This window comes from Pipistrellus kuhlii, unplaced genomic scaffold (genome assembly GCF_014108245.1).
Source record: "Pipistrellus kuhlii isolate mPipKuh1 unplaced genomic scaffold, mPipKuh1.p scaffold_m20_p_4, whole genome shotgun sequence".
NCBI lineage: Eukaryota > Metazoa > Chordata > Mammalia > Chiroptera > Vespertilionidae > Pipistrellus > Pipistrellus kuhlii.
The window spans coordinates 40,422,600-40,444,836 of NW_023425540.1; the positions used below are offsets into that span (position 1 = coordinate 40,422,600).

Below are 22,237 nucleotides of genomic sequence, written 5' to 3' on the forward strand. Positions count from 1 at the left end.
TTGTCATGACAGTAACTGATGAATACTAAAGACTGAGAATTCTGGAGGTGGCTCAGAAAAAGATTCCCTGGCAATAGAAAAGTATATACTTCTGCCTGGATTTGAAAACTTCCAGTTTATGTAAGGTTGTGAAATAATACTAGCCATTTTGACCTCTTACAGATGTGGTTCAGATCCCTTCTGTTGTATATAAAACGGCTTTGCTTGTTTGGAAACTCAGAATCATTGTTGAAAGGATCTAATGTCAGAATAGTCATAAAGCGTCAGCATTGAGACCAAATGTAAAGACAGGACTAAACATTAGCACAGGTAGAGGATAGAGGTAGGATGGGTTCACATTTGAAAACTGTTTGCAATGAGCAGGTTAATACATAGGTACCAGGTATTGGAATAGTTTTTTTTTCCTTCTTCTGTTTTTCCTGGTTTCTGGTATTGCAGGGGGTGGAGAGGAAAATATGGGATGGAACATTTTCCTATTTATTAAAGACTATATAAATGTTATGAAATCTTTATTCTAAATTAATATGTAAATTAAGATAATATCTTACAGCTTGCTCATACATTTATATAATAAACCGAAGAGAAAACTGTTTTCCATGGTGCAAACACAAAACAAAAAGCACATATTCAGTTTCAGCAGTAATTGGCTTGTGTGCTAGCCCCTTTCACTCATGACAGTGGCTTCAAGACTCAAAAGGGAACCCTTGTCAGGAGAGTGGGGGGGAAATGGTGCTAGTGAACTGACTTTAAACACTTGGTTACACACAAGTTGTGATTGTTTGTGGCAAATAATGGTGGACACCAAGAAATGTGAAGGGTGGGACACTGAATTATCAGGTTGTTCTCCCACCATACAGACAATCTCCAACTAAATACTTACTCACAAGTACGCACAAAATAATTCACCAACCTGCCCTAAAGTTTAAAGAAATTTTAGGTGTCCCAGTCACTCCCTCCTATAAAATGTTTATTTTCAAGGTAGGATAATGAATACCAGGCAGTTTTCCCAGGCTTCAGGCGACTACAATTGTCCAGAGTTCATAACTGGACACAGAACCACTTTAAGATTTAGCACAGGGCATCATCTCTAAGAGTAAACAGACCTCACAGTGTTTATACCCTGTTCATGAAATGGTGCCGATGATCTCTGAAATATTTTAGCCAATTCTGTATATCTATAATGCCTTTAATTTCACTCAGAAGCAGTATTCATGCTTGTTTTCCTGCCCTGTGTTCACCAGGCGGTACACACATTTCTGACACTCCGTATGCTGATTAGTAAACCATCAAGTGTTGATTGAGATGCAGAGCACAGAGTGCCTCTAGTAGCCTCTTTAAGAGTATGGGAATTGTTATTCAAACCCCAACAACTGTTTCTGGTCTGTGTATTTTTGAGTAGATGCTAGCCACACCTGGGTTATACTAACTTTGCCTAACATACACATTTAAATATTGTATTTTAAAGTAAATTGTAGATGTTACAACAAATAATAGAACCATATCACGTATAACACATCCTTTTGGATACCAGTGTGTAAGCCATTATTTAGAGTTTTTGGAATGAGTGGCATAAGTTTTTTGTGACTTTATTATTTTTTTTAATTTACCATACATTTTAATTTAAACTTAGTATTCTTTCCTCCTTGATGTCCAACATGCCATCAAATGCAGTCTTTCTCCACTTTTCAAGTCTATCTATAGTTGAAATTTCCTCTAACGCAGCGTTTTTCAACCGCTGTTCCGCGGCACACTAGTGTGCCGCGAGATGTTGCCTGGTGTGCCGTAGGTGCAGACAAGACAAGAATTTTATAATTTTTCACTATTTTGTTTACTTAATATTTCATAATAAAGTAATTATAAAATACTTTCTTTGTGTTTATTTGATTCCTATTCAAGAGAATTACTTTATATATAGTCAATATAGGCACAGAGTTAAATTTTTTAACATTTTCTAATGGTGGTGTGCCTCATGATTTTTTTCATGAAACAAGTGTGCCTTTGCCCAAAAAAGGTTGAAAAACACTGCTCTAACGCACAGAATTTTGCTGGTTTGGTTCATAAACAAGCCTGTACTCTGTTGATTGCTTACTACTATGTGACTGAGTAAACAATTCTAGGTGAGAGTGAACTGGGTAAGAAATCAGTAAACTGCAGTTTTCTTCCTTAGTTACCTCCTAGCTTAATAAAAGTAGGGAAATCATTCAGTTTTAATGTGTTCAGAGCAATGACCTTTTTAAGTATATCCTTATTTTCTCCAAAAATATTTTTCAGGGTAAATAAAAATAATGTGCAATAAATATAGTGGAACTTATGTGTCCTGATAACTTAAAGAGCTTTGGAAAGTAAAATATGGTTTGATGGGCACTCCATTAATATTTTATCAAAGACTAATTTACCATGAGGGACAAAAAATTTTAAGTTGTCATGTGATAAATTATAAAAACAAAAGCTGTATGATTTGGGCAAGTTAACTAACTTGGTTTCCTAATAAGTAAAGATAATAAGTACTTCACAAAGTTAAATATTAATAAAATAGCGGATATAAAACCTTCAACAAAGTATCCAGGATATGTGTTTTCAAAAATGGTATCTATTTTAAGGGGGAAAAATTTTAAAAAGAAGAGTTTCAAGAGATTAGTCAACTGTGTCCAAGTTATCTCACGTCACTCAGAGAAGCGTGACTGTACAGTGAGAACTCAGTGTTTTCTTCTTGAATGTGATAAACTTGTGCCTTAAAATCCACTCCTGCAGAACTATATACTATAAATAATAAAACCACACCAAATCTATTGTTTTAGATTGTTGTTAGTTCTCTAGTTACATCCTAATAAAAATATTAACTCCATTAATTATTAGCAACATTTTCAACCAGCATCACAGTCAGCTAACCATTTCCATCACACTTTCTCTTAAATGGAGATGAGAGTTATTGATGCATTTGATTCCAGTAGTTTCATCAAAATTAAGTATCTGACTCAAGAAACAGGGAGAAAAGTCTCCACAGGTTGTTCAGCTGTAATTGCAGCTTTAGCATAGAGCTAAACTTAGAAAAAATGTAGGATTCTTAGCTTTCACTAGGCCTGCCTGCCCCCCTATTTGTGCTAAAGCAATGGACTTGCACAATTTTTAGCCACTTGTCTTCAATTTCTTAAACCTTTATACATTGCTAAGTCTTTCTCTAATTGTGATGAAAGCTTGCCCTGATCACTATAAACCATTATCATGCTAGAAAAAAAAGTATATGAACTGGCAAGACATCCAAAGTCCAAATTATATTGATATTATTTATTATTTATCAATAGCAAGGAGCTATTTTTTAGTAGAAATGTGTATTATAACAGAATATGCTGTGTATTAAATGAAAGAATCCTAAACTCCCCTAAGGTTCTTTGTAACTAAGTTGTTTATAAGAGAATAAAAGAATATGAATCCAGCATGTTTCTATTGTTGCTTCTGTTTCATGTCTATCAAACACTTTTAGAGGCAATTTAGTGGTTTGGCTACATTAGAGACATCTATTAGTATTTTTATTTATTTATTTATTTATTTATTTATTTATTATTTATTTATTTTTACATTTCTCTTGTGCTCACTGCTCACAGTGGAAAAGTCTGTGTAACTATCTCTGCATCACTATTAGAAATTCCAATTCCTGCTATATTAGTATAGTATCAATTTGATTTATATTATTCTTGTAGCATTATTTTTCCATCCAAATACCTTTTAGAGGTGCCTCTGAGGTGCTTCTATCTAGTCCCAGCACTGAGAGACCAAACTGCCTGTAATGCATTTGCAAAGATTGTTGCCCAGATAGGCAAAGATCATTTTGCCCAAATTGTTCCATGTATTTGATATACCTTATGTTTTATATTGGTATTAAAGTATAACACTCTGTGTAACTGGTTCACGTCAAATCTGTCTGGTTTATTAAAAATAGTTTTGCTTCACTTTGTGTCACTTTATCAGTGCTAAAGCAGCAAGTTGATACTTACAGATTATATGCAGAATTTTGTTGGATCACATTTTTTATGTCATTTTATTTTAGCTACTATAAGAAAAGATGATTCCATTCTTTCAAGTCCTGATGTCACTGATATTGCACCAAGTAGAAAGAGGAGGCAGCGGATGGGAAAAAATCTCGGGACAGAACCTAAAATGGCTTCTCAGGAACATCAGTCCGAAGAAAAGGAAAAGTAAGTCATCTTATTCTTTGCAAAATAGTGAGATGACATTGAAAAATCTAATATCTAATCTAAAATTATATTTTAACTTCTGAACTTAAGGCTATTTTTAACGAACAAAAATTATGGTTTTGGGAATTGTAAAATGTTTAAATCCATATATTTTCCCTGGTGTTCAGTTAATTCATATTAATATTTAAGACAGAAGTGTCAAAAATATTAGCAAAATTTTTTTCTTGTGGTTTTTTAGAGTAATTAGAAATGGCATATAAGATACTAAAAATATTAGAATCCAGTTTGCATTTAATAAAGTATTTCAATCTAATTTACTGCTTTAAATAGACCCACAGAGCATTCAAAGTAACCACTTGATTTGGTTATGCTTATAATTTTTTTATGTGAAATGTCTTTCTAGTCACCTATTTATTTCTTTTAAATTTAGACACATTTTTTATTTCTATAGTTTACTTTTTAGTTTTGACTACCCTCCCTTTAATCTGCATTCTAATTTAGTTGTAATGAATTAAGAAGTTGAATTAATAAACATTTTATTGCAGCAAAATAATCAGTATTTATAAGAAATTTTATCAGTTGAATAAAAAAAAAAGGGTGCAGCCCAGGAGATCACAGTTTGATTCCTGGTCAGGGCACAGACATGGGTGGTGGGCTTGGTCCTCAGTGTGGGGTATGTAGGTGGCAGCAGATCGATCAGTATTGTTTCTCATCATTGAGGTTTCTCTCTCTTTCTCTCCCCTCTCCCTCCTTCTCTAAAAACAATGAAAATATATTTTTTAAAAAAAAGTGTAAATCTTATGCATGCTTGAAAATTTATTTATTTTTCTTTAAACTTTTCATTAATTTGGCAAATAGTAATTGAACAATAGTTATATGACATGATATTACACATCAGTGGTTTTCAAAGTGTGGAATGATGAGGACCTAGGGCATTCCCAAGGCGTTTGTGGTGATCCACAAGGTGTCTCCTCTTCAATTCTATCCCTGTGTGAGGCCAGATTTTCTTCATGTATTTCAGTTGAAATAACATGTCCCTGTGATTGAATGCAGAAGCCAGTGAGAATTCCATAGTTTTTAATCAGCCACCCATCACACAGATTTGTAAAGGTGTTAAGACATTAACCACAAAGGATTTCCCCCCCCCCCCCCCTTTGGAAAATACAGTGATTTTTTTTAATAAAGAATATATTGTGTTACCATATTCTGGATTTATTTTTAAATGAATTAATAAAGATCTCAAATTTTTCTCAGTGTTAATTTTGGATATAAATAAAAATTCTTGGAGTCCTCAAAAACTTCTAAAAGTATAAAGGAGTTTTGAGAGTAAAAAGTTTTAGAATTCTGTAATGACCATGAGGGTGCCAAATAAACACAAGAAGTCCATGCCTTCAGGAGACTTAACAGCCTGACCAAAAGGAGTTTTTTAGTTTCTTACATAAACATAAGAATTCTACAGTTAATAGTGGAATTATTTTGTTTGTTTATCATTGGGGTTTTATTCTCTCTACAATTGGCCTGATATACTAATACTTGAAAATGCCATTTGTATACTATGGTGGGTTCCTTATGTCTTCAGCCAATATATGTAAAAACCCAGTGTGCACTACTCTTACTGGTTGTTTATTATGTAAATTTACTAACTCCATAGAATTCATAGTATGGCATTATCTCTTGTAATAAATAAAAAATATTTCCAATTTGCAAACATTAGAATAAGCAAGCTAGTCCAATAGGTTAATATGGAAAAAATAAAATTATACTTTGAAATATTCAGAATGTACTTCATTCAGTCAAGTAGTAAGCAAATAAGTAATGAATATCATTTATGTGCCAGGTATAATAATGTATGCTGATGGTTAAGGAAAGTAGGAAATAGACATAATCTTGTCCTCATGGAACTTTTAGTCTAATTGTTTTGTCTGATAAAGATTTCAGGGTGTTGAGAAAGAATTACATATATTGGTTTTATGTTGGAGAACTGCATCTTCAGTCTTTCTGTTTGATGTGTGAACTAAATATAAGTTGTGAGGTTACCAATATTTTCTGAATACATATATTGCTTAAACAGGTTTTTTATATGCATGATACAATGGTGGAAGAAGTTTAGATGTGGATGAAAGACTAAATGTTTTATTTAGGCTTTTTGCTAAAGGCGATGTGTTTTCTTTTCCAGGTTTAGATGATCATGTCAATACTTATTTTGTATACTTTACTTACAAAGTTGACATAAACCATATTAGCTTTTTTAATTGCCTGCTAGTTATATCATTGTGTACCTTCACGCTCAAGCACTGATGTTGAACCTTTATCTTATGTTGTTAAATTTAAATACTACCTATTTCTACCTTCCTAAACACCTTTTCACTCTGATAAATTCTCATCAACAATATGTCTATCAGTTAGGTTAATATGCTTTAGCTGTAGCTTCCCAGATGTGGGTAGGTTGCTACTTAGGGGTGAAAAGATATTGGCACCTAACTCTATTATACTTGGATCAGTTTACCACTTTCAAAACATAAACACAAATTACCAAAAAAATCACATTTGTTAGTTATTAGCAATCAAAATTCATGAAGATTGCACAGAAAGTTTTGTGTTTATAGTTCATATTACCATGGCTTATTCACCATTACATCCCATTTAATTTACCTGGAAAACCTGATTTCATTACTTGTTTTTAATTGTAAACATATACTGGGTGTGAAACAGTTTTGTCGGACTCTCACAATGTTATTTCCTTTGTATCCTCTTCCCCTCAGTAGGGTGTGCATGCATCCTAAGACCCCACATGATTTTACAGTGACTAAGGATATGCACAATAGATACTGCTGTTTATTGAGAACAAAATAAAAATAAAAATAAATCCTGCTATGGCTTTCCCTCATTCCTTCATTCATTCATTCATTTATCGTTCATTACAGAATGCTTGCATGCTGAACACTTGGGAAACATTGATGAGCCTACTAGCACAGTCCCCGCTCTCATAAAGCTTAGTCTGTCTGAGTGAAGGCAAGCATTAGTTATATCATTACAAAGATATATATTTGAAACCTTTTGAAGGATTTTTGAATTTAGAGGAAATTTAGGGACGGGGATATGACCTGAGGAATCCTCATTTGATCACTAATCTGAAGGATAAAGAGGAGTTTAGTCCAGTTTAGAGAGGAAAGGCCTGTGAGTATGCCCCCAGGTGAAATTTTTGAGTGATGGGAGTGAAGGGAGCTGGAAGGAAGTGAAATGAGGATGAGGGCCACTCAGAGAACTAGGTGGTAGTGTGGCCTTGGTTAAAAATTTAGCCTTTCTTTGTAGTGTTAATGTAAGAAACAAACCTGTGAAGAATTTTTGTGAATTTATTTGAGCCAGACTGTTAACTGCTGTCAAGCAAAATCTCAAGGGATTGAGATAATGCTCCTGAGAATGGCAGTTTTGCACCTTATTTTATACATTATTAGGTCTAGTAATAATTAATGTTGTTTTCTAATATTTTTAAATCGAATTTATTTAAACAATACAACAAAATTTAATCAACAATATAGTTGCCGTTGTTTTCTACTACTTGTGCCCAACGCTCAGGAAGCATTTTAATCCCTCTGTTGTAAAATTCTTGTGATTTTGATGCAAAAAATTTGGTCAATGCATTTTTGAGGCATTCTTCATTATTAAATTTTTTTCCAAGAAGAAAGTTTTTCAAAGAACGAAACAAATGGTAATCGGAAGGGGCAATATCAGGAGAATATGCAGGTTGAGGGAGAACTTCCCATTCCAACTGGCGCAGTTTTTCAGCAGTGATTCTTACAGTATGCAGTCGTGCATTATCGTGGTGAAGAATTACGCCCTTCCGATTAATCAGCGCGGGTTCTTTTTCTCTTAAAGCTTGGGCTAACCTTTCCAATTGGGCACTATACACTGCACTTGTAATGGTTTGGTTAGATGGTAAAAGTTCATAATGAAGAATTCCTTTAAAATTCCACCAAACACACAACATCACTTTTTTCGCATGCAAGTCAGGTTTTGGCGTGGGCTGCAGAGCCTCATTTTTGTCCAACCATTGAGGCCGCCTTTTCAAATTAACATACAGCACCCATTTTTCATCTCCGGTAACAATTTGCTCTAAAAACGGCAAACGGTTTTGACGAGAGAGGAGCAAACTGCAAATTGTGACTCTTTGATTACGGTTGTTGTCGGTCAACTCATGAGGAACCCATTTTCCAAACTTTTGGACTTTGCCAAGTGCACGCAATTGATTGGAAATTGTTTTTTGTGAACAATTTAAAGTTGTCGCAAGCTCTTGTTGGGTAATTTGAGGATTTTGCACCAAAAGAGCTTGAAGAGCTTCTTGATCAAAATTGGACACACGGCCTCGACCACTCTTGTCATCTAAGGAAAATTTTCCCTCGCGAAATTTCTCAAACCAACGCTGGCATTTTCTGGCGCTAACTGCATCTTGACCAAGGCACTACAGATGTTTTTTGCAGCCTCACTTGCTTTTCTTCCTAATTGGAACTCGTAAAGCATGCAGTGCCGAATATGCTCTTCATCCGCCATCTTCTTAGCCCTAGTTTTGCAACAAAAACCAAACCAAACACAAACTTTTTCAAGCAAAACTTGTTACTTGCACTTCACACGTTCTGTAGATACCACGTGTTTGGAGGTTATGTCAATACAAGTCAACGCCAAGCAAGATTTTAAACGAGTTTAAAAACGACATTAATTATTACTAGACCCGATACAATCAAAAGAGAGGACACAAGAGGGTTACATTGAGGATGCAAGTGGGTTACATTCAATTCACTGGTGATAAATTAGGGAGGTGGGAGAAAGCAAAGTGGGGAAACCTCTGGGATTGGATGAAAAGTAAATGATAGATACATACATCTTTACATAGGTGGGTCAACAATTAACAGTCAACAATTAACATGATAAAACAATGAGAGGATTTAGGGTTTCAGCCCTGGTGCACTGGTGGGTCTGGAAAAGGGGGAATTACCCTGGCATTCCAAAGGAATGTTATCTTAGATACAAAAGACAATAGACAGATAAAAATTGACCTTTGTCAGGGAAGATACTGGCCTAGGACATTACTACCCACCATAAACTGCTTTGTGGTTACTTTAGGTCTCTGAGTTTGCAAGGCCTTCCCTGAGCTAGACATGATAGCATGTGGCCCCTTTTCATCCACAACATGATAGCATTTCCGTTTTTCACATCACAAAGGACTTTTCTCCTGTTTTTCCTACCTTTTGATGTAGTTATTTAAATCTTCTTAAAAGTCTTAAAAAATATCAAATTGACTAGGAAACTTAATAATTTGGTCATCTTCTTTGATATTATAATTAAAATTATCTGAGGCTATTGTACTTTGTTTCTTTTTCTCTTTTTACCCTGTTTTCAAAGTGGTTAATGTTGTACAGTTTTGGATTCCCAATAATAAAAACTTTCATCCTTTTGAAACACAGGAAACTAGAAAATTGAAAACATACTGAAACTTATGTTGAATGCTCACAGGGATAATAGCTTAAATTGGCATGTATTAGCAGTACTGAGGTGCAGAATTGTACTTCCATTTTACCTTTTTACTGGTAAATGTAAGTGCATTTTTCAGGAATATTTTTAGATCTTTGATGATTTCTCACTTCTAGTAAGACTCTGAAATCCTTAAATCTGGCATACATTAATAAACACTCATTAAAAAATTTAGTGTGACTGATTCACACAATATGATTATGCTTGAACAATAGTCATCCTGTTCTGTCAGCTAGCATCAACACTAAGAGTTATTATCCAACATAACCATATGCTGTACATTCCTTGCTATTTTCTATTTTACATCACTTGAAATTGTGATTTGTAGAATTGTTTGGTATGACTTTTTAATTCCATTTGTTAAACAAAATGAACCAGCTGACAAAAACTACAGAAATAGTGAAATCACTTTAATATTTACACAGTAAAATCCTGAGTATAAGAAAGAACATTTTAAAATTACTCTTTATAAATAGACAAGGGTACAATATGTGTCTAAATGAAATAGCACTACATTCGAGCTCTATTAGGCACCAGCTTAAATTTTTAATGAAGTAATGCTTTCTCATACAACATAATAACCAAGGAAGAATTTTACATTTAAATATTTTTCAAATTTAAAAATTCTTAATTCTTCCAAAATCCTAAAAAGAGTGAACACATTAAAAGCCCATTAATAACGTTCTGTTGATATGACATAAGGTCAGTTGTAGTCTGTTAGACTAGTTGGATCACTTTAAAATTGATTAATCCATTCATTACTTATTTGGTTAAATTAAGTCAATGTCCCAATCTCATCGAAATTAGCAACCAGTTAATAAAATTGGCCATCTGACAAAATGCTCAGATAAATGATTTCCTTAATACTTTATTGCTTGTTACATCTTCAACTGTTTCAGCTCATTTCAACCTGCTTGGAAATTCTGCTTTACCTTGTTCTAGCTGTTTTGTTTCTCAGTTCTATAGGTTCTCTTCTTGAAAGGAAACTAGTTTTAAGAGCTATTGAAATTAGCATCTGAACAAGGTTTCTATAAATGAAAACTTTATCTCAAAATCAGGGCTTCAGCCCCCAGGAGGGGTGGCCACAGACATAGCCAACCCCCAGTCCCAACCAAATAAGCATTATATTGTAAACTAAGGAGGTCAAACAAGAATGTAACATATAGGATTAGTTAATAGAACTGCACTATAAAGTTCTTATTGCAGACTTTCCTCTTTAAATGATCCTTAACTAGGAAAAGCATTAGTCTGGGGTAGAGATGGAACTGTACAGCTCTGTTAGTGCAGGGATTGGGTTAATACCTCCTGCCTACCTTTCAACATGAATCTGAAGGTTAGATGAGATCATGTGAATGAGAGCACTAACGCAGTAGGACACTCTAGGAATATGATGTACTGTTATTTTTAAAGCACTGCTTTCCCTGGGGTTTCGGCTAAATCTTAGAAACCTATTCCTGGGAAGGACATTGTGTTTATGGAATTTTTAACCCTGGAGTGTTTTCTTTCCTCATAATTCTTATGGAAATGAGGATAGCCCTTATCATTTTATGTGCTAGATCAGCAAATCCTCTTTCCTTCTATTTAGTAATCAATAAGATAAGTTGTGAGGAAAATAACACAATTGGAAAACCAGGTTTTAAAAGCAATTAATTAATTTGATATGTATGTGTTTATAGTTTATCATATTTTATATTATTAATCATTGAAAATTTTACTTCCAACTCATTCAAGTATTTACTTATTTTTTACAACTTAATCATTTGCATCTGCCAATTTAGAATATGGTGGTTGGCCATTCTATTCTTTCTAAAAGAACTCTTTTCATACTTACCCCTGATTCTTAAAAATTTCTAACAATTTATTGCTTTTTTTCTAGTTTAAACCTCAACATATTTGAAATGTGTGTGTGCTTAATCTACACGGAGAATATAATTTATCCCATTCAAATATCTAATTCTTGAATATTTTTGGTAACTAAACTTTTAACTTCTTTAGTGTCAAATTAGGAACATAAAATGTATGTGCAATTGCTATATGTTTACTTTGGTCATCAGGAGCAAACCTCATTTTTTACACAACTTTAATTTTATCATAATGTTTATCTTAGTTGCAAAAGTAAACACCATAGTGGTTTTAAAATGAGCTGGGTTTTTATTAGCTTCACTCTGTGTTTACCTAACTGTTCAGGCTGTGGCTCTCACTTTCCTTTCTGTATGTTTGATTAATGGCCCCTTGGACTTGTTCCAGAATATACTGATTATGGTCAGTGCACTTCAAAGATGATTTATTAATTGTGTTTGTGACTCAAATAATTAAGTAAAGATTGACCATATACATTACTATATTTTTGGCAATAAAATCAGTATTACACTTTCAGATAAAGTTTGCCTGAGTGGATATTTTTAACTATACAGAAAGGATAAATGTTAATATTGTTTAAAAGTATATTCAATATTAACTTTGGCTTTATGGCTTTTTTACACATGATTATCAAATGTATCAGAGGCTTGGTCTTATAAGTACGTATATTTTAAGTTCTATTTTAACATAATTTTAGAATACTATATTATAAATGAAAATAAGTACATATTTAAATAAAGTATTTTCATGATTACTCATCCTGGTAGCAACCCTTATGATTTCTTCAGGCTATTCATGCATTTCGATTTCAAATTACTGACAGAATTAATCTTCTTTTTGATAAAATTTTAATAGAAATCTGTTAGAATTTTTTTGCATTTTAGATAAAGGGAATTTGTCATATATTTCATATATATTATGCCCCTATCATTTAAAAGACTTCCTTACATAAATTTGGCTTGATAGTAGTTATTGTTTCAGACATTTTAAGTACTTTACCAATATAGAACAATGTGTAAATATTCATTATACTTGGTCAAAGGGGTTATTAATCAAAGGAAATAACTCCCTGCTAATAATTTATAGTTCCATATCAAAAGAAAAAGGGGAGCTGAAACTGATTTGGCTCAGTGGATAGAGCATTGGCCTGTGGATTGAAAGGTCCCAGGTTCAATTCCAGTCAAGGGCATGTACCTTGGTTGCAGGCACATCTCCAGTAGAGGGTGTGCAGGAGGCAGCTGATCAATGTTTCTCTCTCATCGATGTTTCTAACCCTGAAAAATCATTAAAATATATTTTTGAAAGAAAAAAAAAAAGGAGGTATACTTATTTTTTATTATTAGGTATGCTATATTCAAAATTTACATTTTAACAATGAAATTGTAGAACTTAATTCTTCTACTGTGGTATACAACTAAATGTTAAATAGGTATTTAGTTTGTATTAAAACATGAAATAAAATATTTTATTACAATAGAAGTGATGGCTGTTTCATGTTCTAAGCTTGTATGAAAGTAAGCTAGTGATAAAGTATAAACAAGTTATGGCAAAATAAGAAGGTAATAAAGGATAAAAAACACAAACATGTTTTATTTGAACATCATTATTCAAAAATATTTTCAGTAAATTTTTTGGACACATATAATACATTATTTAATTAAAAATCTTGTACAGTAATTTTATTTCTAAGCAGTTACTAAAACTATAATTTTGTAGATCAAATTTATGGGTGTTACTATTTAAAATGATATTTTTGTAATAAACGAAGATAAATTATTAGTGTATTGAATGAAGCAATGTTATTATATCAGCATTATTGAGTGCTTTGTCCCACATATACTACTTTTAGAAAAAAATAGAATAAAGAAGTTGTCACAGCTGTCTTGAACAACTTTGTATATGAAATAAAACAGTGAAGGAAGATTAATCAGTAGCATACATTTATCTTTTTCTTTTTGATCACATTATATTTTCTTACTAACTGTATTTACTATACTAGAGGCCTGGTGCACGAAATTCATGCATGGGGCCGGTGGGGGGAGGAGGTGTCCCTAAGCCCAGTCTGCACCCTCTCCAATCAGGGACCCCTCGAGGATGTCCCTCTCAGAATCCAGGACTGCTGGCTCCCAACTGCTCGCCTGCCTGCCTTCCTGATTGCCCCTAACCGCTTCTGCCCCCTAACCACTCCCCTGCCAGCCTGATTGGTGTCTAACTGCTCCCCTGCCAGCCTGTTTGCCCCCAACTTCCTTCCTCTACCAGCCTGGTTACCCCTAACTGCCCTCCCCTGCAGGGCTGATTACCTGCAACTGCCCTTCTTTGCAGGTCTGGTCCCTCTCAACTGCCCTCCCCTGCTGGCCGTCTGTGGTGGCCATCTTGTGTCCCCATAGGGGCAGCCATCTTTGAACACATAGGGGCAGATATTGTGTGTTGGAGTGAGGGTCAAACTTCATATTACTCTTTTATTAGATAGGATAGAGGCCTGGTGCACGGGTGGGGGCCAGCTAGTTTGCCCTGAAGGGTGTCCCAGATCAGGGTAGGGGTTCCCTTGGGGCGTGGGGCAGCCTGAGTGAGGGGCCTGTGGTGGTTTGCAGGCCAGCCACGCCCCCTGGAGACCCAAATGGAGGTCCTAGTATCTGGAATTTATTTACCTTCTTCAATTGAAACTTTGTAGCCTTAAGCAGAGCCAATCTTCCTTCCTGCTTGCTCTGTGGCCAGTAGCCATTTCTGTTTGGATTTGTTTACCTTCTATAATTGAAACTTTGTGGACTTGAGTGGAGGCCTAGGCTGGCAAGGGCAGGCAGAAAGCTTTGTTTCCTCCATTGCCTGGAAAACCCAAGCCTCTCTCCTGCTCTCTGTGGCTGTAGCCATCTTGGTTGGGTTTATTTGCATACTCGTGCTGATTGGCTGGTAGGTGTGGCTGGTGGGTGTGGCTTGTTGGTATAGTAGAGTGATGGTTAATTTGCATATTACTCTTTTATTAGGTAGGATATAAGCTGAAATTCTATAATAAGAACTATGAAATTTTAGAGTAGTGAGAATCAATATTCCATTTGGAGGACTGTGGAATACGGACATGTGGTAAGAGAAAACTGGCTAGGCTGAGGCATTGTGTTTGTCTTTGTAGAAAAATTGAGGTTTCTAATACATAAATTAAAGAAAGATAATACAGAGACTAATCATTCAACCCAGTCTCCTGACTTCTCTTCTTTTTAATAATAGAACCCCCTTCCTACCACCTCCTGCATCCCCAAGTTTTAATAGGGCAAGTGGCTGCCAACCTAGAGGCTACCTTTCCCACACACACATAGGAAGGAAGATTTGGCCATGTGACAAAGTCCTTGCCAAGGAGTGAACGTCATGATATGTACAATTTTGGGGACTTGTCCACACAATGATTGGGCATACATTCCCCTGTCTCTCTCCTCTCTCAGGCTATCATCTATCTAGCATTTAAGGCAAACATCCTAGGAGATGGCAGAGCAACAAGAGAGGAAGAGCCACAGTCCCTGGACAATCTCATGGGACAGGGCAGCATATCCACCATGGACACCCTGCTGCTACCTCTACACTATGTCTAGCTTACTTGAACCTTGGTGCTTTTTGAGTCTCTTCATTAAAGAACTTGAGGTATCCCCTGGCTTAAAAAAAAAAAAAAAAAAAAAAAAAAAAAGGCCTTTCCTTTCAGAGTACAAGAGTGTATAAATAAATGCATGGAAGAAGACAGGAGACCAGTGACAATGTCATGAGATGCACAGAGATGTAAATACAGCTGGCAAGGTGGATGGGATCAGATCGCAAAGGACTTAAATGCCAAAGCTGATTTAGTTGGGCTTCTTTCATGAATTCAACAAGGAACTGTTCAAGGTTTTGAGCCAAACAATGACATGATGAACAGTGCTTTAGGGAAATTTCCCCGGAAACCATATACTAGTATTTGATGGAGGGAATGTTTGCAGACTGTCAAAGAAGATAAGATACTAGAGGACTCCAGGAAGGGTTCTCTGAAGAAGATAGTCATTGTAAGTGCATGTGATTGGAAAGGGAAGGAAGGGATGAATTGAGAAACATTTAAGGCTGCTCTCCTCTTACTACCATAGACCTGAGAAACCTAATCAGTTATTGAAAGGTATTTGGTAAACGTGATCTTTATTAAAGTAAGTGATCTGTCTTTTGAAATCAACCTACAACAAAAGCTGGATAAATTAATCTTGGTGGTCATGAGCTTTGATTTCACAAAAGTGTGGAAAAGTTCTATTTTCCAGGCTGGCATATTTATATGCTCAAGTATATGGATATATACAATATTAATTTTATATTATTTTACTTCTTTTCATTTATTTAAATTTCTTGAACTTAATTGAGTCAGTAAGTTCTCTTCAAATCATATTTTAAGAAAGGTTGTCAGTCTGAAAGGGGTACTATAACCTCAGGAAACCTTCCTCCATGTAAGTGTTCTCGTTAGCTCCAGCCACAAGAAATATTCCCTTTGAACATGTATTTTTATTTCAACCTGAAGTTATGGGGTTTCTCTTGCTTGCAGATATATTATATTCTATTTATGGGCTACCGAGAAAACAACTTTTTCACTGTCAAAATTTGTTATGGATATAGTGCTGATTTAACAAAGTGTTCTGCCTATGGTAAAAATATATGACTATAAAATTTCCAGACTATAGAGAATAAAATGGGAATTGTATTCACAAATGCATTTGGCAAACTAATGAAGTTATGATATAATAGTATAAAACCAAACAAACCTATATATCCTTATTTCAAGGAAACCAGGAGAATAATATTTTCTATTTATTGAGAGGTTTGTTTTGATTTTTTTTTTTTTGTTAAGCAATAGATGGGACCATATATTGCATATAAACTGTTAAATAGATTTCATCTGTTCTGAACAGTATAATAATGAGGCCATGTGATACAATAGTTCCAGGTGCATTTGGAATGCCTAACTAAAATGAGTATTGTAGGTATACCCAAATAACACAAAATAAAAATTATTACCTTTGTTTTCCTTAACCAAGGGTGGTTTAAATTACCATACAGATAATTTAAACATAACAGTTATAAGTGATATATTATCAAACATCACTGACTAGATAACATTAAGATTAGAGGAAGAGGGTGACTTCTAAAATAATGACAGCAAATTTAAATCATGGCTCAATATTCTAATTTCTAAAATGGGAATAGTTATACCTGGTGACAAAGATAATATGCCAGGCACATGGTAAATGCTCAATATCGGTTAGTACTGCTGCTCTTGTTCTTATTCATTTTATTTTCCCCTTCCACTGTCCCAACTGTCCAATTTTGACTACAGATTGTCTTCCAAGTCAAGTAAATTAGTCTTGGTAAAGTTATACTCTGGAAGCATGTAAGTTATGTTTTATTCTGTTCAATAATTTATAGTCTAATGATTTTTATCATAGAAAATTCCAGAATATTTAGAAAGTGGCCAAAGATGAATTTAGAAGAGTTATGTTATGTAACAGTAGTACTTGCTTGCTGATAACATGTAGCTTATGCATATTCAAATCATAAGTAATTTTCAACACATATTTGCTGAGTACCTAGTGTGAGCCAGGCACAGATGTGGGCACAGAGAGTATGACAGTGAGCGTACAGTTGACATGAAGTTCTAGTTTTGTGAAACAAGCACATATCAGATAATCAAGAAATACGCAGATAATTAAAAGAGGATGACCTATAAGAGAGTGATGTGGTGATTCCTCTTTCTATGGAGTCGTCATGGAAGATCTCTGTAAGGGATTGATATTTAAAGGGAACCCAGATAACAAGCAGACCTGCCTACAAAGCCCAGGAGAAAACAAGCAATGCAGAGGTGCTCTGGTGAGCCAAAGCCAGCCCGCTGAAGGAATAGAAAGGTGGCCCCTGTAGTAGGAAAGAGAGAAATAAATGCTGTAAATTTGTGGTCAGTGAAAAGGAAGGGCCAGGTCATGCAGGGCTTTTGCTGCCAATGTTCTTTAAATTTCAGAGTGTAATGGTGGGTTTTAAGGAGGGAAATACCATGGTCTGATGTTTGTTTTAAATGATTGCTATTCTCACTATGGAAACAGGATGGTGGTGGGATTAATGAAAACAGAGACATCAGGTGAGGGTTTTTCAGCAGTCCCAGTGAGAGCCAATAGTGGCTAAGACTGTGTGGGGAAATAGTGAGAGCATCCTAGATGCTGGGATGTTGTAGCAGTCAAGTTGCCAGGACTTGCTGTTGGGTTTTACTTAGGACAGTAAGGGGAAGGGTGGAATCAGCAGGATTTCTGTTTTGGGTTTGAGAAACTAAGTGAGTGTTGCAGTTTTCAGACATGGGAAGGACGAAGAAAGAAGCAGGTTTGCAGTGCAGGAAAATGAAAAAGTTCTGTTTGGGCTAGGTTAAGTTTGAAATACTTAGCAAACATCAAAGCAGAGCTATCAAGATATGTGAGTCTGGAGTTTCTGGAAGAAGAGAGGTCTGGAGACAAAGATTGAGAGTCCTAAACATTCGGGATTTATGGTTATGATCTTAAAGTGAAATAGTCAGCATGGGTGGGTGTTTCTCTGCAACAGTGCTTGAGTGATTCCTAATGTGTGGCCTTAAACAGCAAATAGGCTGAAGGTAAAAAGAGAGAGATTACTGCAGTGTCAGAGTTCCAGGTTTTGTCCTTTAATAGATAATAACATCTGTGGGAAAATGAATGCAATCCATTTTTGATGATGGATTTTATGGATCATACCTGAGTTTAATAGTCAGGTGGTTGCTTTCTGGGCTCTCAATACAACTGAACAATTTAATCATCTGTTCCTGGAGACGTTAACTTTATATCAGAACTGGATTTTAAAATATAAAGAGTATTGGGGGAAAGTTCCAATAGAATATAATTACTTTATTTTAATCACCTTTAAATTGGGTTGTTCTCAATTTAAATTACTGAATCAGAACAACTTTGAGGGGGAGCCTTTTAAGGCATAGTTTCTGACTCCACTGCCAGGCTAGGTAGAGAAAACAAAAATACATGAAATCTTAATAGAGCAATTATTTGGGTGACTGCGATAGTCAAAAGTTCTACTCACTAAATATTTCCAGCTCTCTGCCTTCTGGACACAGAGTAAATTTGAACTTCACAGATACAGTTGAGTGAGGCTATGAGACTAGTTCTTACCAGCAAGTTTTGATTAAAAGTGTCATGGTTAATTTCCAAGCTCTTTCCTTCTGCTATAGTCACTGCCAATGTTGTACTTTTCCTGTCATCCTAGGTCCTGAAATGAGGACAGCACATAGTGGAGCCCCCGCCTCCCCTGATGGGCATATGGCACTAATGAGAAATTTAAAGCTTTGTTATTTCAAGTCACTGAGATATTGGGGCATTTGCTACTGTGGGATAACCTAACCTATTCCCACCAATAGAATACAGAGACTTGTCCACCTAGAGCATATTATTAGTACCATAAAACTGCTGTTTAAAAAATAACCATAAGACAACATTGATTAGAAATTCAGTACCACTACCATGAAATAGATATTGACACCTTTACTGTGAGTAGAGGATCAGGAAAAAAATCATTTTTTAGCTATATTTATATTATTACAAATTTACAAATATATATCATATTTCCAACTGTTACAATTTGGAAATGTTATGTTCTCCCCTTACCATTGTAATTTTATGTAATACAGAAATGTTAGTACAGCAGATCTTTAATAATTTTGCAGACAAATTGATATTTTGTTTCATTAAAAAATCTAGCATTTTCATCTTTTTCTCAAGCAACTAGTGGGAGTAGATTTTATTATTCACTGAGATGTTTAACAAATGCCCTTTTTAAGCTCTTCTTGGTCATCCAAGGGAGTCCAGCTCCTATCCAGAAGGTAAAAAGAGAAAACACTCAGATTTGACATCACTTCTCTCCACCAAATGACTTCACTTTCCATTTGACTTGCTTATTTGTTGTCTGTCTCAATTATTCCTTGAACCAAAAAAAGTACTAACCAAATTAAAGCCGTAGTCTTTACTCCACTAGGTATGCAGAGATTAACCACAAATGTAGATGATCTAGAAACTAATAAATTGAGTCATTTTTAGTCATAGAACTTTTGAGACGGAAATAAAGTAAGATATTCCTATTCTCTTACTAAATACTTGATTATTTCTTTATACGCTGTTTACTTTAAACTGGCATAGAATGTTAGCCAAATAAAGCATGGTAGCAGGGGCTTTATTTGTGGTCAAAGTCTATGCTCCCTGTCTATCTTCTTCGTTTCTTTACCCTCTTTTCTGGAGTTTGTTGTATTTGTTTACACTATACTAATAGTATCTATTGGGGGGGGGGGGGGGGGAATAGCAACCTAAACGTTAAGTTGCTATTCCAACCTAACGTTTGCAAAGAATCTCCCCTGGAGTTTAATTGTAAAGTAAAGAACCTTCCTCTCAAAAAGACATCCTACAATAATGGTATAGTTACAAGAATATTGAGCAAGGATGTTGAAAACCTGTTTTCAAGTGTCAACTGTGTAATTTACTAAACTCCATTCCTTGTTTGACTCTTTCAAATCAGGCTCCCTCTTTCCAGGTCCCTGTCACTGCTTTGGTTTAAACCCTTGTTCCATAGCTTCCTTCTAGACTTCACACAACTTCCAGAGTGATCCTTCTAAGATACCAATCACTTTCTGTCTTTTAATGAGTCCTTTCAAGCTTTCAGGATCATGTGCAAACTCTTTAGGTTAGTAGACTGAACCTTCCTGAACTGATCTGATTTTTGCTTGACTCTCTAGCCCTGAGGCTATTAACTAAGTCTGCAAACAAAATTCAGCTCACATAAGTGTCTGTGGTGGTTTGTCTTAAAAATTTGGTACCAACATTAATTTAAAAATTGAGAGATTTCTGGCTTCTCTTAAAATTATAAGATTATCTCCTGATATGGTAACAATTTGCTATACCGACTGAACAGTCAATATATTTCTTTAGAAAGGACATTTACTCTTTAATATACCACAGTTTTACCAATGAAGTTTCACCCATTTCTGTAACTTGTGGGCGTTGATTGAATTTTCATCCCCTTTTGACCTCCTCAGTCACTTTTTAGTGTTCATTTTTTATAGCACCGAATTTTATCAAATTCTTCCAAAGTTTTATGCTTACCCTTTCCTGGATGTCCTCCAGCCTTTCCATTTTCTTATCTCACTGATCCATCCTCTTCCTTAAAAGTACAGTACAGTTTTGCCTTCATCAGCAAACTCACCCAACTGACCTTTCTGATGTCCGTGTGCCACCTATTCTATCATAGTGTCTATCACATTGTATAGTATTTGTTGATTTATTTGTTGGTGTCCTCCACGAGACTGTAAACTTCTTTGGGACAGGGCAATGTATAATTTGTCTTTGTGTCACAATTAGGACTTCAGTATCATCATCTATAAAATGACGGACATAGATTAGATGATCTCCAGAGTCTCTTCTTATTTGAAAATCTGCCCTATAGTGTTCATTTTTTGGGAATCCAGGGTCAGAGGATACTTTGAACAGGGATTAACAAAAGCTTATATGCATACAATGCAAGACTTAAAGAAACTAAAACATGTGGTGTCCTGAAATACTGACTGCTTGAAGAGATCATTGTCCAAAGACAGCAAACGGCTAATCCATTAGGAAGGAATTATTGGTGCTTCAGAGAGGGCATTTAATAGCAACCTACTTATCATCACAAGAAAGATGAGTAGATATGTCAGAAAGAAATAGAATCTGATTCAAATGCTACAAATGGGGTTTGTTACCATTTAACAAGCGGAATAGAAAATGGGTACTGCCCGTTTGTGAGGAGGTGATCATCACACTCAATTGGCATGACAGTGAGTGCCTTAAAAGCATATGGCACAGAAATCCTGCCTCTAGGAATTTATCCTAAGGAAATAACCATGAGTGTACACAAAATAAATGGAAGCAATTTAAATGTCCAGTATTAGAAAATTGTTGTCAATGAATGGTTTTAAAACAGTACTTCTTTGAGTATATGATTCCACAGAGTGTGTTGATAACCATCTCAGAAAACCCGGAGCTTCATCACTTCAGCCAGAGTAGTGTTTCACTTTTATTTCTTGTACATATTAAGGTTACATGTGAGGGGGGGATGTTTTTGCTCATAAAAATAAAAATTTGAAAACTAGTAGATTCAATAAATCATAGTAATTTATACAACAGATATAGAAACATGTATTATGTTAACAGCTCTGTTGTTTTTTGGGGTAGTGATTATAGGTCATTCTTTTCTTACTTGTATTTATCTCTATTTTCTACATTGTTTACAGATAACATGTAATTATTTCTGTACCAGACCAAAAAAATGATTTTTGAAAAAAATTGTTGCCCTAACTGGTTTGGCTCAGTGGATGGAACATCGGCCTGTGAACTGAAGGGTCCCAGGTTCGATTCCAGTCAAAGGCATGTACCTTGGTTACAGGCACATCCCCAGAAGGGGGTATGCAGTAGACAACTGATCAGTGTTTCTCTCTCATCGATGTTTCTAACTCTCTATCCCTCTCCTTTTCTCTCTGTAAAAAATAATAAAATATATATTTTTTTTAAAATTGTTGACAGCAGTAAGTAGTCTACAGGCCATGGTAAATTTCCTAGCTTACTGCTATTGTTATGAATTTTCCT

General features: G+C 35.1%; 1 protein-coding gene across 2 annotated transcripts in view; it reads left to right on the forward strand.

Moving 5' to 3' along the window:
• XRCC4 (X-ray repair cross complementing 4) overlaps positions 1-22,237 on the forward strand; it is a 159,568-nt gene that overhangs the window by 98,726 nt on the left and 38,605 nt on the right. For both annotated transcript variants that reach the window (XM_036409234.2, XM_036409237.2), the window contains one exon: positions 4,046-4,193. In XM_036409234.2, the coding sequence (XP_036265127.1) occupies positions 4,046-4,193 (148 nt within the window). The remainder of the gene's footprint in view (positions 1-4,045; positions 4,194-22,237) is intronic.